General features: G+C 58.2%; 1 protein-coding gene across 1 annotated transcript in view; it reads left to right on the top strand.

The window, feature by feature from the left end:
• DNAH17 (dynein axonemal heavy chain 17) overlaps positions 1 to 16,503 on the top strand; it is a 100,568-nt gene that overhangs the window by 36,278 nt on the left and 47,787 nt on the right. The window contains 19 exon segments of the mRNA XM_035724561.1: positions 1,612 to 1,734; positions 3,450 to 3,797; positions 3,895 to 3,986; positions 4,317 to 4,342; positions 4,345 to 4,440; positions 5,142 to 5,296; positions 6,424 to 6,549; positions 6,696 to 6,803; positions 7,288 to 7,419; positions 7,661 to 7,821; positions 8,152 to 8,308; positions 9,471 to 9,575; positions 11,582 to 11,739; positions 12,138 to 12,276; positions 12,432 to 12,659; positions 13,041 to 13,178; positions 14,159 to 14,291; positions 15,342 to 15,469; positions 16,200 to 16,348. Coding sequence (XP_035580454.1) covers positions 1,612 to 1,734; positions 3,450 to 3,797; positions 3,895 to 3,986; positions 4,317 to 4,342; positions 4,345 to 4,440; positions 5,142 to 5,296; positions 6,424 to 6,549; positions 6,696 to 6,803; positions 7,288 to 7,419; positions 7,661 to 7,821; positions 8,152 to 8,308; positions 9,471 to 9,575; positions 11,582 to 11,739; positions 12,138 to 12,276; positions 12,432 to 12,659; positions 13,041 to 13,178; positions 14,159 to 14,291; positions 15,342 to 15,469; positions 16,200 to 16,348 — 2,702 coding nt within the window.

The following is a 16,503-nucleotide window of genomic DNA, read 5'->3' as shown; positions in this document are numbered from 1 at the left end:
CAGGATCATGACCTGAGCCGAAGACAGATGCTTAACTGACGGAGCCACCCAGGCACCCCAATTCTTAATAATTTTTTTAACAAAGGGCCCCATTATTTTCATTTTGCACTGGGCCTCGCAAATTATGTAGCCAGTTTTGGTTGTAGGTTGACTGTCCATAGGGTTCAGGAATTTTGGCTTGGATGAACATCTCCCCTGGTTTCCCCCATGCCCCCCAGGAGCACAGAGCCCTAGTGCCCAAATTTCCCAGGGGTATCCCCTAGTTGGGGGAAGGGGGTGTTACCGGCATTGACATCCCCAGGAGGCAAATGGGAACACTCCCCACTGTCAGAAAACATCGAACAAAACTTTTGAACAGCTACTCTTCAGAGAGGTCCCCCAGAGGTGCCACGGATACAAAGAGAGTGAGAATAGAGCCTCTGCCCTCAGGGAAGCAGAGAGAAGAACAGCACGTGCGATGATCGTGTTCCAGATGCTGAGCGGGGATATTCAGCGGAGATTCTAAGAGTTTAGAGGAGGCGTCGCCTCCAAGAGGAGGGAAGAACAGAAAAGGTTTCGGGAGCATGTGGAGTGTGGCTTGAGGCTTGGGGGAGAGAAACACAGGACAGGCAGAAGGGCTGGGCTGTCTGGAGTGCTTGAGCACTGAGCTGGACAGCAGGCTCGTGTGCCCCATCCAGGTGCCCCGGGAGAGACCCCCAGCCAGTGATGAAAAAGCAACTAAAATGTCCCAGCCGAGGACTTAGTGAAACCCAGGCAGATGTTCTCCCAAATGTGATGGAGAGACACTTGATTCTCCTCAGTTAGTTAAACCAGTCTCCAAGGGGGCTCAGAACCAGTACTCGGAAGTGTAGATGTGAGGGCGAGACTGTAGGAGAGGGGTTGTCGAAGGGGTGTGAGGACTGGGTAGCCCTGGGCACCTGCTCCTGTTACCAGAGCAACAGTGCCCGAGACTCAGCTGTGCCTGCTATTAACACAGCATCAGTAGCATTAATCCCTGAGCCTAACGCGTCAGCGTCCTGGGGCTGCCACAACAAAGAACCACAAACGAGGGGCTTAAAACCACAGACACATATTCTTTCGTGGTTCTGTGGCTGCAGGTCTGCAATCAAGGTGTGGGCAGGGGTCCCTCCCTCTGAAGGCTCCTGGGGACAGTCCTTCCCTGCCTCCTCCAGCTTGCAGTGGCCCCAGGCATCCCTTGGCTTGTGGCTGCATCCCTCCAATCTCTGTTTCTGCGACCACATGGCTTCCTTCTGCATTTCAAATCCTCCTCTCCTCTCCTCTCCTAAGGACGGCTGTCATTTAGGTCCCACGTGGATAATCCAGGATGATCTCAAGATCCTTAACATCGGCCAAGACCCTATTTCCAAATAAGGTCATATTCTGAGGTCTGGGTGGGCAGGAACTTGGGAGAAACAGTTCAAAGCACTATGGGCTTTGCTTTTACACAGTGTTACTGGGAGGAAAGTCAAGTCTTGGAGAAGTGGCTCACCCAAGTCATGGAGCCAGGAAATGGCGACACAGAGCTTCTTCTACCGCTGGCTCTCCACAAAGGACAAAGATGTCCATCCACTACAAATGACCTCAGCTGGAACATCCCTATTTCTCCCCCAGGTGAAATTTGAAATGTCAGATGAGACCACCCTGGCAGATTTACTGAAGCTGAACCTCCACAAATACGAGGACGAGGTCCGAAATATCGTTGACAAGGCTGTGAAAGAGTCTGGGATGGAAAAGGTATATATTTTTTTTTTTTTTGTCGACAGCAAAATATGTTCTGTATGGGATGATGCTGAAGCAGGCCCACCAGCCCAGAGCCTATGAGCATCTCGTTTCATGTGGGGTCCGGCAGTTGCTTAACATAAAAACAAAGTTTGGTGGGCTTTCCCTTAACCAACCCACGAAGGAAATCTTGTAAAAAATTTCCAGACTAGGGCGCCTGGGTGGCTCAGTCGTTAAGCGTCTGCCTTCGGCTCAGGTCATGATCCCAGGGTCCTGGGATCGAGTCCCACATCGGGCTCCCTGCTCAGCAGGAAGCCTGCTTCTCCCTCTCCCACTCCCCCTGCTCATGTTCCTGCTCTCGCTGTCTCTCTCTGTCCAATAAATAAATAAAAAAAAATCTTTAAAAAAAAAAAAAAAAAAAAAAATTTCCAGACTATATTACTGGAGAAAGGACCCTCCTGGCTCCAGCTCTGTCTCCTGCATGTGATAGTATGCACATTGAAACACGCCCTGAACTCTCTCCTCTCCTGGAGCGCCCTTGTCTGTGATTTTGGAAAAGAGGCTGAAGGAGTCAGGGTAGGAAGACTGGTCATCAGGGTGGGTGATGAGCCACTGTTTGGGACAGTCCCAGGACACAGGGAAACTCGAGAGGGTTCCTTCTGCAATTCAGATCTCTCTCCTCACCTGTTCGGTGAGTGTGAGTCTTCACATTTTGGCTTTCTTCCCTTTTTTTATTTTTTATTTTTTAAAGATTTTATTTATTTATTTGAGAGACAGAGAATGAGAGAGAGAGAGCACGAGAGGGAAGAGGGTCAGAGGGAGAAGCAGACTCCCCGCTGAGCAGGGAGCCCGATGCGGGTCTCGATCCCGGGACTCCGGGATCGTGACCTGAGCTGAAGGCGGTCGCTTAACCAACTGAGCCACCCAGGCGCCCCTTTCTTCCCTTTAAAAAAAAAAAAAGATTTTATTTATTTATTTGTCAGAGAGAGAGATAGAGAGAAAAAGCAGGAGCAGGAGGAAGGGGCAGAGGCAGAGGGAAAAGCAGACTCCCTGCTCAGGGAGCCTGATGTGGGACTCGATCCCAGGACTCTGGGATCACGACCCGAGCTAAAGGCAGACGCCTCTCCGACTGAGCCACCCAGGCGCCCCATCTTCCCTTTTTTTTTTTGAACAGCTTTATTGAGCTATAATTCATATACCATACCATTCACCCATTTAAGGTGTACAATTCAGTGGCTTTTAGTGTATTCACGGATGTGTGCAACCATCACGTGGGAGAATTACTCAATGTTAGAATGTTTTCACCAACTCAAAAAGAAAGCCATTCCCTCTAGAAACCCCCCATCTTCCCGTACATCCCCGTCCCACCTCGAAGCAACCACTAACCCACCTTCTGTCCCTATGGATTTGCCTGTTCTGGACAGTTCATGTAAATGGAATCACACAAGATGTGGCCTTGTCTGTCCAGCCTCTTTGACTTCGCCTGATGTCGTCAAGGTCCATCCATGTGGGAGCCTGAGTCAGAACTCATTCCTCTTTATGGCTGAACAGCATTCTGATGACCTGTCCATTGTACCTATTCATCTGCTGACGGACATTTGAGTCCTTTTTACCTTTTGGCAACTGTCAATGATGTTGTTCTGGATTTTTCGAAGCAAGGCTTTGTTCCGGGTCCTCCTCGGCCCCTCGCGCCAGCCACTGAGTGACGTGGTTTCCGTGTCCCCCCAAAGGTGCTGAAATCCCTGGATGCCACATGGTCCACCATGGAGTTTGAGCATGAGCCACACCCACGCACAGGCACCATGATGCTCAAGTCAGACGAGGTGCTGGTGGAGACCCTGGAAGACAACCAGGTGCAGCTGCAGAACCTGATGATGTCCAAGTACCTGTCCCACTTCCTGAAGGAGGTGACGAGCTGGCAGCAGAAGCTGTCCACGGCGGACTCCATCATCTCAATCTGGTTTGAGGTCCAGAGGACCTGGAGCCACCTGGAGAGCATCTTCATTGGCTCCGAGGACATCCGCGCCCAGCTGCCGGAGGACTCCAAGCGCTTTGACGATATTGACATGGAGTTCAAGGTGAGCACAGCCCTCCGCCTCCCCCTGGGCATTTTTAGAAATGGCAACGCTGGAGAGTGCGTGGCCACTCACGCCCCAGGGGCCCATCTCCTCCCAGGCCCTGATGGAAGAGGCGGTGAAAACCCCCAACGTGATAGAAGCCACCAACAAGCCTGGTCTCTACGACAAACTGGAAAATCTGAAGAAGAGGTGGGTCCCCGCGCCTGGCCAGGTGGGAGGCGTCCTGGCGGGCAGGGACCCAAGCCAGCAGGCCCCCACGCCCCCCCCCCCCAACCACCCAGGACAGGGCAAACTCTCCTCCCTGGGCGCTGGTGCCCGGGGCCGCGCGGTGCCACGCCGGCCACACAGCATGTCCTCAGCCTCAGAGGGACGCCCACCACGGCAGGTCAGGTTCCAAGGTCCGAATCTAACTGGGGCTGCAAACAGCAGACCAGGTGTCTCCGGGGCTGTCGTCCGTCTGACGAGGACAGGATGGGCTGCAGAAGGCCTCGACCTCCCTGTTTCCCTCTCTCCTCCTAGCTTGGCTGTGTGCGAGAAGGCCTTGGCGGATATTTAGAGACGAAAAGACTGGCTTTCCCGAGGTTCTACTTTGTCTCCTCGGCTGACCTCCTGGACATCCTCTCTAACGGAAATGACCCCCGTGGAGGTAGGCAGGGCCCTTGGCATTCCGAAGGTGGCCCCGTGCTCGCCCCCATGTCTGGGTGGCCCTGGCCAGTTGGAGCCCAGTTGCATGGAGGTCCCCGGACCGCCTCCACAAGGTCGTCGGCCCCAGAAACCGCCAGGGGCCCGGCCATGACAGAGAGCCCCCTTGCCTCATTTTTCCTCATCTGGAAAATGGGTTAGATGCCAGGAGCTTGGTGAGACTCCTGTGTCCTGGGAGACACGCCCGCTCGCTAGGTGGCTGCAGGGTCTCCTGACGGATCCGGGACCCCAAGAGCAGGGGGAGTGTTTCCTCGAGGCTCTCTGAAAAGAGAGAGGGCTTAACTCACTAGGTGAAGGGAAAACACTATATTCTATTTGAATCCTAAATTGCAGGACACACCAGAAGGGAGGCGCACGGGGTGGCCCAGGGAAACCAGGCCTAGGGCCTGGGACCGGGCTTGTCAAGGAAAAGTGTCCTGTCACCCTCAGAACAGACCTGGGATCCCCAGGCTGGTCTCTGAGATGCCCTTGGTTGGTTAAGCGCGTTAGTTAACGCCCAATCGGACGGGGGTGGGGTGGGGGGCGGGTAGTTCCAAAAATCATAAAGACGCTTTAAAAACCGCCCAAGGAAAACCTGGCTGCGCCGCACCCCCTCCAAGGCCCTGGGTTCTGCGACCCCGTGTCTGCCCCCACTCCTGCCCCAGGTGAGCCGCCACCTGGCCAAGCTCTTCGACAGCCTGTGTAGACTCAAGTTTCGCCTTGACGCTGACGAGAAGCCTCTCAAATTCGGCCTGGGCATGTTCAGCAAGGAGGACGAGTACGTGGACTTCGACCAGGAGTGTGACCTCTCAGGGCAGGTGAGTGCCGGGGGCACATCCAGGGCGGAGGGACCGCCCCCCGGCCACCCAGCCCCAGACTGTCCCTCGATCCAGCAAGGGCTCCAACAGCTTCCACAGAGAATTTCCAGCACAGCCTGACCCCGCGTGCTCCGGGGTGCATCTTGAGAAAAAACGGAGAGAAGAAAGGGAGGAGAGAGGGTTATGGTTGCCGGTGGGCTGTCTTGGGCTTTGCCAGGGGACTGCCTCGAGGGGCCCCCACACTCCTGAACCGCCGCAGTCTAACCCCTGTTCACAACAATCGGCTCCTCACCTCGGGTGGCCCCGTTCCCATCCCCAGCCACCCACGAGGAGGCCTCCTCCAGCCGACACCGAGCGGCCCCACAGCCCCTCTCCCCCATCTCACCGCGCAACTCAGCAACCAAATCGACTTTGACATTTTCCTAAGTGAAATGTAGTTTGGAGAGAAATCAGCTGGGGACAAAAGGAAAATCTCACGCAAGAGAACTGGAGCTTCGGAAACGTGGGCCCGGAGCTCCTGGCGGGTTTGCTCTGCGCAGCCAGGGTTGGTGGGGGCCCCGGCGAAACCCAGTCGTCATGGTGTGTTCACAACCGCGGGCACTGTGTTTATAGTTTAAAAGAAAAACCAAGCCGATTGTCCTGTTTGGGTCCTCCCCCCGCAACCAGTAGTGGCTAGTGGAGGGTTTGTATTTCAAAATACAAAGAAGGCTTGTCTGCAAATAAAATAAATACAAAGAAGGTTTGTCCTGTGTGACTGTCTGGGACCCTGAGGCCAGGCACCCGAGGAGCAGCCAGAACCTGCCAGGAACTCGAAAGGATGGCGCCTCAGGGGCTCAGAGGTAGCCTGTCTTCTCCTCTAGAATTTTCTCTGGATCCCCTCCCTTGTCCCCCGAGAAATAGCGTGAGCACGTGAACGCCCAATGCGACAAGTCTTGCAGGGACACCCCCCGGCTTCCCAACCACATTTGTTAAGTGGGTCATTCTTACTGATCTACAAAAACCTTGACTTTTCCACCCCTGGGATGACAATGATGGCAAATGGTCCATTTATTTTTTTAACGACAAAGCCAGTCTTTGGAACTCGCTGCACTCAGGGCCTGTCCGGTCAATGGGGCTCCCGTCCGCAGGTGGAAGTGTGGCTGAACCGAGTGCTGGACCGCATGTGTGCCACTCTGCGGCACGAAATCCCAGAGGCCGTGGTGACGTACGAGGAAAAGCCGAGGGAGCAGTGGATCTTCGATTACCCCGCCCAGGTCCGGGGGCGGCGGGGGCGGCGGGGTCTGCCCCGAGGTTGGTCCCGCAGAGACCAGCCTCCGCGCCGGCAGGGACCGCTGTATCGGGGGGGGGGGGTGACGCTCACGGTGCGGGGGGGCCCCGGTGGGCGCCCATCTGCTTGCAGATTGCGCTCACGTGCACGCAGATCTGGTGGGCCACCGAGGTGGGCCTGGCGTTCTCGCGGCTAGAGGAAGGTTATGAAAACTCCATCAAGGATTACAACAAAAAGCAGGTGCGTGTCCGCTAGAAACCCTGCCCTCTCAGCCGGTCGGTCAAAAGTGGCCAAATCTCGGCAGCCCCCCGTGGTTCCGCCCAAAGATAACCGCTTTGGAAATAAACAACTTTCACTTTTTTGTCTGGAAATCAGCAAATCATCAATTTGTGTGCATAGCAAGGACTTACATGCCAATACTGTAGAAACTATCTGCATGGCTTTAAAAATCCCCTGTTTGTACTTAATATCCACCGTCTTCCCGGGGCGTTAGACTTTCTCACACGATGTCATTTTCAGAGGCTCCGTGGTATCCCATCAGGGGCTGCTCTGCAGCTCACCCCACCCCCAGTTGGGGGATATTGAGAATTTCTCTGTGCTCCGTTTACGTACATAAGAGCATGGTGGTCTTCCCTCCGCCACTGTGGGCTCCCAGGGGACCCACGCAGCCGGGGGAGGGCAGGGCACCCGGGGTGTCCCAGCCAAGGTGCCTCTGCTCCTGCAGATCAGCCAGCTGAACGCGCTCATCACCCTGCTCATTGGAAACCTCAATGCGGGTGACAGGATGAAGATCATGACCATCTGCACCATCGATGTGCATGCCCGGGACGTGGTCGCCAAAATGATCACAGCCAAGGCATGGGGGCCGGGGAAGGGCCGGGAACCAGGCGGGCCCCCGTTAGTGCCTCTTCCCCGGGGCGGGGGGGCGACTCTGTTCCTGGCAGCAGCCTCCACCCCTCACCAAGACTCGGCCCTGGGGAACAGTCAGAGGAGGGCCCGCTCCTCCGCGGGATTTGGCTGGGGGCAGCATTGGGGTGGACGTGGGTCCTGGCAGAGGAGCAGAGGGTCTGGCTCCTATGCTCCGGCACCTCCTGCAGGTGGAGAGCTCCCAGGCCTTCACCTGGCAGTCTCAGCTCCGGCATCGCTGGGACGAAGAGAAGAAGCATTGCTTCGCCAACATCTGTGACGCCCAAATCCAGTACTCCTACGAATACCTGGGCAACACGCCGCGGCTGGTCATCACCCCACTCACGGACAGGTGAGGGCACGCACCAGCTGCCTTGGGCAGGCGGTTGGGGAGGCCTGTGTCCAGACTCACCCCTACCGCCTACTGGGCACCCAGCCTCGGATCACTCCGATGCTAGCTGTGTGGTCTTGGAGGAGTTGCTCAACCTCTCTGAGGTCCTGCAAAGTGGGGGTGCCATTTCTGGCTCCATCCCACGGACTTCCCTGGCCCGTCCCTCTTGTGTCTCCCTGGCGCCAAGCGCCAAGTGCGTGTCCTCTGGACACGGTGAGCTGACACTACCGTGAAAGGGAAGGGGGTGGCCATGGGGTCACCACACGCAGGATAATCAGAGGTCCCTTGCAGATGCTACATAACCTTGACCCAGTCCCTGCACCTGATCATGGGCGGGGCCCCCGCTGGCCCTGCTGGGACCGGCAAGACGGAGACGACCAAGGATCTGGGCAGGGCCCTGGGCACCATGGTGTATGTCTTCAACTGCTCGGAGCAAATGGACTACAAGGTGCGCTCCAGGCCTGGAGGGGGCCAGAGGCCCCTGTGGGGACCACACACCGCATCCCTGGGCCCCATGCGCGTTCTAGATGTCTGGACACTGCGGTTCGAACCAGGGGAGGAGGCACAGGGTTCCCAGTCTGCTGACGGTCTCTGCCCCACGTCCCTGCTAGTGGTCTTGGCCCTCCCAGGAAGCTGGGGCCCCGGGGAGGTGACAAACATGTCCAGAAGAGGCTCCCAGGGTCAACAAACCCAGGCCCAAACGTCCTGTCCTGCCCTGGGAGGTCACCCCCTTCCGGCCTCTGTTCCAAGTTCTGTCCAGGTGGCTGGGGGCTCCCGATAGAGTGAGTGCCTCTGTCGTGGTTCAGCGTGGGGCTTTGGGGTCAAAGCGAGTCCAGACAGGCTGGGGGGTAGCCAGGGGATAGGCCAGCCCCAGTGATCCCTGGAGACTGTGCAGCACGTTGTGGGTTCTCCGCGGGCCCCATGGGAGAGCAGAGCCTCCTGGAGGCCCAGCAGGACAGCCTCGGGGCGGGGGGGGGGGGGGGGGGGCGCGCCTAGCGTCAGAGCCTGGGCCTGCAGGAGGCCTCTGGTCCCCTCCCTACCCGTATTTGAGCCCCAAAGCCCAACCTTCCTGAGGTTGAGGCGGGGCCAGCTGCCCCCTCCTGGTCAAGGCCACAGACCACAGCAGCCTCTGGATTTCAGAAAAGCGTCTCAGGAGCCCTTTAACACTCACCTGGAATCCCATAGGGAGACCCTGAAGAATCCTCATCACCCAGCTAAGGACTGGAGAGACACAAACATCTAGAAGAAAATCTGACACTCATGCCCACCCCCCATCGTAGAGAGAAGCCCCCTCCCTTGAGTGCAAGAAAAAATAGCAGGGGTTGCAGTTTACACGAATGCACATGTCTGAGCCATCCAGCTCGGAGGCCAGGGAAGCCCCCACACCAGGGAGGTCATGGGGCAAGGCTGGGCTCTTCCTGGCAGCCAGCCCTCCATGGAATGCACCGGCCCGCTGGCCGCCCCCAGGCCCCGGAGCTCCCCGGCCTGACCCTCGGTCAGCAGACTGTGAACAGGACTGTGACCCAGCAGAAGGGGCAGGTGGGGGGCTCCTGGCAGGACTCGGGTCGGCCCTCTGAGTCTCTTCCTCTCCCCCATCTCACCCTTCCTAGTCCTGTGGGAACATCTACAAGGGCCTGGCTCAGACTGGAGCGTGGGGTTGCTTCGATGAATTCAACCGAATCTCGGTGGAGGTCTTGTCCGTGATCGCTGTGCAGGTAGGGTCCTGTCTGTGGTCTGTGGGTCACGTAGGGGCTGGGGCTTGTCAGCTCTCCTGTCAGCCCTTACACCAGGCAGTCCGTTCAGCCCTGCGGCCCATCCCCAGTGCGCCGTGCAATGCAGGGTGGTGTGGCACGGAGGTGAGAGACCCCAGCCCTGTCCTTCAGGGGCCCGGAGTCCAGGTGGGCACACAGAAGAGTCGGATACAGCAGCCTAGGTGTAACCAGCTACACATGCGGGGATAATGACTTCTGCCTGGAGGACAAGGACAGAGGTTACGGGGTCAGCGAAGGATGCATTAGACAGCTGTGCTGGGAGAAGCACGGGGGGGCGGGGAGGCGGGGAGAGGAGATGGGAGGGAGGAAATAGGCCCGTGTGCTTCGGGCATGACGATGGGGAGGCCGGACGCGGTGGGAGTAAGATCCTCAGATGGGGGACAGCCCTGCGCCGGCACAGCCCCAAGCTGCTTGCAAGATGCCTGTGTACCCGCCCCCCACGTTTGAAGGCGCATTCCTACATTGTACACGAACCCTCCGGATCCGGAGGTGAGAACCACGGGCTCTCTCAGGGGAGCTGAGGCCAAGCTCGAGGTCCAGAATCAACTTGAATATTCCAAAAGGACCCGGAGGTCAGGCCAGTGCAGGTGCTGGGACCCTCCCCCCACGGGCGCAGTAGATAGATAAGCAGAGACCAGCTCCCTGCAGCCGGAGCTCCCAGCCCACACGGGAGGCTGGGGGCAGAGCCAGGGGAGCCAAGCTGAAACCAGCCCCCACCACTCACGACCCACAGCCTGGGTGTAGAGCCCTCCTCCAAACTTACTCAGTGGACTCCCCAACTCTGTGCTTGGCCGGGATTTCAACTCTCCCTAATCTGTAAAATGGTTTCAACGACACAGGTTTGCTGACACCATTAGAGGTGAATGCAGGTGGCCGGTATCCTCCACCTGTTAGCCTCCTGACATGGAGCTGTCCCTGAGCCTGGCTGGAGGCCAGTAAGGCAAAGAGAGAACGAAGGCTGCTGCCTTGGGGTCCCCCGCCCCCACCAGGGCAGCAGCAGAGTGACTCCCCCCCCAAAGTCGGTAAATGGACCCCAACATGGTTTATGACTCGAACGGACCATCAAGAACTGGGCCAGGATGCTAGGAGAGGCTTCGCATAGAGGGGAGGCAGCGAAGAAATTAAGAAATTAAGGTGCGCCGCCTCAGCTGCCAGCCCTGCCCTGCGGACCAGCCAAGGAGGAAAGGCCAGGCCGCAGGGCGGGAGCTTTGCTCAGAAAGGCGGAGAGACCTTGAATTCAGGGCAGGCGGTTGGGAGGCTTAACCATGATCGTGGGGCGCCCTCCCGTGGTCAGCAGGAGCGGAAGATCCCACGGGCTCCTGAGCCCCGAGGTTTAGAATTCACCCAGTGCCGTTCTCAAAGACCAACAGAGAGCTGGCTGCTGCGGCGTGCCCCCACGCGGCGCCCAGAGCGGGAGCGGGACCCACAGAGCGGCCAGGAGGCAGAGCGCCGCTCAGCAATAGTGCGGAACAAGCAGGGGTGTCCCGGCGCCGCGGGGTGGGGGGGCAGGGGACCCTCATCCCCGGCATTCTACTGGGTGACGCTCCCAGGACATGCTGCACCATCCCCCACAGCAGCGCTCGCGAAGGGGCAGAGGTACGGGAATCTGGAGCAGACCGCTGGTCGCCGGGGTCACGGGGAGGGTGGGGGCAGGGGGAGGTGGGTATGACTATGGCAGGGGACGTGAGGGGTCCTCGCGTCATGCAAGATGCTCCTGCTAGGGGACGCTGCGGAGGGGCGCGTGGGAGGCCCAGGGGCATGTCTGCTGCCTTATTTCTTTAAAACTGCGTGTGAGTCTATGTTGTCTCAAAATTAAGTTTAATTAAAAAGAAAGCAAGACCAGGAGCGTCCTCTGCAAATGCGTAGCCACAGGCTTCGACACCAGTGAAGATCCAGCCCCTGGAAGCTGGTCATTCCCACACTGACACGTCTGTGTGCCAACTGTTTAGGTTAAATGTGTCCAAGATGCAATTCGGGCCAAGAAAAAAACATTCAGTTTCCTGGGAGAGATGATAAGTCTCATCCCCACTGTGGGCATTTTCATCACCATGAACCCTGGGTATGCAGGACGCGCCGAGCTGCCCGAGAATTTAAAGGCCTTATTCAGGTGCGTGGGCAGAGGAGGGCAGAGGGGACCCTAAGCCAGGGCGAGCTGGGAGCAAGGGAGGGAGGCTGGGGAGACGAGCCTCCTGGGTTAGGGGGTCTAGCAGGCAGGGCCTCCTTAAAAAGTAGACAGTGATCTTCCCGCTCTGCCTTCCTGGGGAGGAGGCCCCTGACCATGGAAGGCCGGGTTCAGAGAAGAGTCAGTAGAGCAGGTGTGGGGCCTGGGGCCAGCCCATGCAGAGGGCAGAGGGCACAGGGGGATGCTGGGAACCCGCCCCCATGCCCCTGCAATCCTGACGCTGTGGGCTACCTGGCAGGGGAAGTGTGCACCTAGCTGATGAGAGGCGGGAATGTGGGAGGAAGAGGGAAGAAGCCTGAGCAGACCCCGCTGACCTCCCCCAGGCCCTGCGCCATGGTGGTTCCCGACTTTGAACTGATATGTGAGATCATGCTGGTGGCCGAGGGCTTTCTGGAAGCCCGCCTGCTGGCCAGGAAGTTCATCACACTCTATACCTTGTGCAAAGAGCTCCTGTCGAAGCAGGTGCATGCCAACAGTGTCTGGGGCTGCAGGGCAGCGCGGGAGGGGGCCGTCCACGTGCCCCCGGTGGCATGCCGGCTTTGGCCCCAACCCTCCCTAACCCCAGCCCGGGTGGGAAGGCGTGCTCACACCCGCTCGCCCATGCCCCGCCTCCCCAGGATCATTACGACTGGGGCTTGCGAGCCATCAAGTCTGTGCTGGTGGTGGCCGGCTCCCTGAAGAGGGGTGACCCCAGCCGGGCAGAGGACCAGGTGCTCATGAGGGCGCTAAGAGACTTCAACATCCCCAAGATCGTGACTGACGACCTGCCCGTGTTCATGGGGCTGATCGGGGACCTTTTCCCTGCCCTGGACGTGCCTCGGAAGCGGGACCTGAATTTTGAAAAGGTAGGAACTACTGGGCCCTCGGGTCAGATCCACGCCTCGACGGCAGGTGCAGCACTGGGCAGGCGGCCGCATCGGGCAGGTGGTAGCCACACGTTTCTCCCTCCGCTGCTGGGAGAAACACCCGGAAGCCACAAACACCTTCCAGCCCCAGCCAGCACCTCTTTCAATGCTGGGGGGGTGCCGAGGGGGGCGGCAGAGGGGCTTCGGGCAAACCTGTCCCCTGCACAGATGCTCAGCAGCATCACCGGCAGAACGTGGGGGCACATCCACGCCAGAAGCCACTGTTCCCTTACAACATCTCCCACGAAGCCCCCCTCCTGGAAAGACTGCCTGGTCCTGGCGCTCTGTGCCCAGCACCCCCTCCTGTGTGCACCTCCCCAGGTCATCAAGCAGAGCATCGTGGAGCTCAAGCTGCAGGCGGAAGACAACTTTGTGCTGAAGGTCGTGCAGCTCGAGGAGCTGCTGCAAGTGCGCCACTCGGTGTTTGTCATCGGGAACGCGGGCAGTGGCAAATCTCAGGCATGCGCCGCTCTTGTCTACACCTTGGCCCTCCCTGAAGGCCTGCAGGCTGCTAGAGGCTCAGCCTCTGCCACGTCCCCACCCCTGCGGGGGCAGGGGGCAGCCAGGAGCAGGCCCCGGTCCCACTGATGAGGCCCTTCTCCTAGGTTCTCCTTTCTTCTTGCTCCTTCCCCCTGGACACCAGCCACCTGCCCCCTCCGCACCAGCTCCTCACCGCCCCCCACCCTCCTGTCCCCACCTGCCTCCTGCCATTACCTGGGCATGAGGGTGGGGGCCAGTACTACTGAGAACTATAACATCGGAAGAGTCTAAGCCAGCCAGCGTTGAGCTGGAAGCCCGCATGATGGCCCACCGTGTTACTCAAGATCATTTCCGAAGACTAATAACACGGGGGCGCTCGCAGCAAGTAATTTTTAAAAAGTCAGAAACTTGGCAACAGCTCTCTGCCCACGGGTCCTGCCCCCGGGCTTTAATAAAACCACCTTTTTGCACGCCCCCCAAAAAAGGCAGACACTGTATGAACCCGATCTTCTAAAAAGAATATGTACATATATATGTATTTTTATGCCTGCACACACATATATACATATGAAAACATCCTCAAATGTCCCTAAAAATCCTTTTCTCTGGGTGGAGGAATTACCAGGAAAACCTTAAGGGAATCTCAATGAGCATGAATTGCCTTTGTCTTCAGGAAACTACTGTGATTTTTCCTGATCTTAGCCTGGTCCCAGGGCACGTGGCGCTCCACTGTCCACAGACAGGGGTGGTTGCTGTGCATGCCCCATCCCCCGGGCACCTGCCTCGGTCAGTTTGGGGGCGCAAACTCACCTGCGTGTCACCAATGCAGAACTGACCCAGAGCAGGAATTCTGGTTGGGGTTCGTAAAAGGCCTTCGGAGTTGTGCATGGTGCCTCCCTGGGTGTGGGTGCAGGAGCGGTGGCCCCGAGCCCAGTGTGAACAACGCACCCCCATACCAGGTCCTCAGGTCTCTCAACAAGACCTATCAGAACATGAAGAGGAAGCCGGTTGCCGTGGACCTGGACCCCAAGGCTGTCACCTGTGATGAGCTGTTTGGCATCATCAACCCAGCCACCAGGGAGTGGAAAGACGGTAACAGTAGCTGTGGCAGGGTGGACTGAGTGAGGGCAGGTCACCAGAAGGCATCCGAGGCTCACACCAGCCCTGCTCACTCACACCATCCCTGCTCACTCACACCAGCCCTGTTCACACCAGCCCTGCTCACTCACACAGCCCTGTTCACACCAGCCCTGCTCACTCACACAGCCCTGTTCACTCACACCAGCCCTGTTCACTCACAATAGCCCTACTCACTCACACCAGCCCTGTTCACTCATACCAGCCCTGCTCACACCAGCCCTGCTCACTCACACCAGCCCTGCTCACTCACACCAGCCAAGCTCACACCAGCCGTGCTCACTCACACCAGCCCTGCTCACTCACACCAGCCCTGCTCGCTCACACCAGCCCTGCTCACAACAGCCCTACTCACTCACTCCAGCCCTGCTCACTCATACCAGCCCCGCTCATACCAGCCCTGCTCACCCATACCAGCCCCGCTCACACCGGCCCTGCTCACTCACACCAGCCCTGCTCACTCACACCAGCCAAGCTCACACCAGCCCTGTTCACTCACACCGGCCCTGCTCACTCACACCAGCCCTGCTCACTCACACCAGCCAAGCTCACACCAGCCCTGTTCACTCACACCGGCCCTGCTCACTCACACCAGCCCTGCTCACTCACACCAGCCAAGCTCACACCAGCCCTGTTCACTCACACCGGCCCTGCTCACTCACAATAGCCCTACTCACTCACACCAGCCCTGCTCACTCACACCAGCCAAGCTCACACCAGCCCTGCTCACTCATACCAGTCCTGTTCACTCACACCAGCCCTGCTCACTCACAACAGCCCTACTCACTCACACCAGCCCTGCTCACTCACACCAGCCAAGCTCACACCAGCCCTGTTCACTCACACCGGCCCTACTCACTCACACCAGCCCTGCTCACTCACACCAGCCAAGCTCACACCAGCCCTGTTCACTCACACCAGCCCTGCTCACTCACAACAGCCCTACTCACTCACTCCAGCCCCGCTCACACCAGCCCTGCTCACACCAGCCTTGCTCACTCACAGGCCTTTTCTCCACCATAATGCGGGATCTGGCCAACATCACTCATGATGGCCCCAAGTGGATTGTCTTGGACGGAGACATAGACCCGATGTGGATTGAATCTCTTAACACCGTGATGGATGACAACAAGGTTCGAGGGGCTCCTGGATTCCAGAACTAACCCCCACAGCCATAGTGATGGCCCGGGGGCCTGGGTCAGGGCAGGGCAGGGGGCTCATGGGAAGGGCCACACATCACCACCCGCTGCACACAACAGACAGAACCTGCCCTAGACTGGAACCGGAAGAGTGAGGGTCTGTCTGGAACTCTGCACAGAAAGTTATGAACAAGGGAAAGATCCCTGTCACAATATGTGTTTGTCAGAGGACACAGCTCCACATGCCCCCATCTGAGATATGTTTGGGCAGCAGCGAGGGTGAAGGGTGCAGATACAGAGAACATTCTTGCTTAATTGGCATGTGACATAACGTGGCGGAACATCTCATATCTTAGAAGGCAGAAACAGTCTTCAGAATGATCTAGAAGCCGCTTAAGAAAGGGATTCTCAATTAGATGGAAGAGGGAACTCAAGAGTCCCCGGGGAAGGGGGCGGGGATCATGGTTTCAGAAAGCAAACTGAACATCCCAGTGACATCCTACACGGTGCGCATTTCTGGGAGCCTCGTGTGTTGTCCTGGGGTGGGCGGGGGCGGGGGTCAGGGATGTCTGGGAAAGGCTGGGTTGGGGGACGCTGGTTGGTGGCGGGCACAGGTGCACAGGTCCCAGACTTCCTCCTCGTCCGGAGACACGTCCGTGTGACAATCCATCAGGACGATGGCACGTCGGCCCCTGTAAACCCACAGGCCTGCCTCCCTTCCCAGGTCCTCACCCTGGCCAGCAATGAGCGAATCCCCCTGAACCGCACCATGAGGCTGGTGTTCGAGATCAGCCACCTGAGGACGGCCACCCCGGCCACCGTCTCCAGAGCCGGCATTCTTTACATCAACCCCGCAGATCTGGGGTGGAACCCGTGAGTTGGGTTTTCGTTTTCCCGTTCCAAACTGGCGGAGGAAGACGGGGCTGGGGGCGTTTCGGAGTTGCCTGTGCGGGTGTGCATCCAGGCCTTCGGGAAATATGGCGTGGCGCGCGCCACACGACGGGTCACAGCAGTGAGAGGACGCGAGA

This window comes from Zalophus californianus, chromosome 16, assembly GCF_009762305.2.
Source record: "Zalophus californianus isolate mZalCal1 chromosome 16, mZalCal1.pri.v2, whole genome shotgun sequence".
Classification (NCBI taxonomy): Eukaryota; Metazoa; Chordata; class Mammalia; order Carnivora; family Otariidae; genus Zalophus; species Zalophus californianus.
The sequence above is the reverse complement of the archived record's forward strand: the minus strand, read 5'-3'. Positions and strand labels throughout refer to the sequence as shown.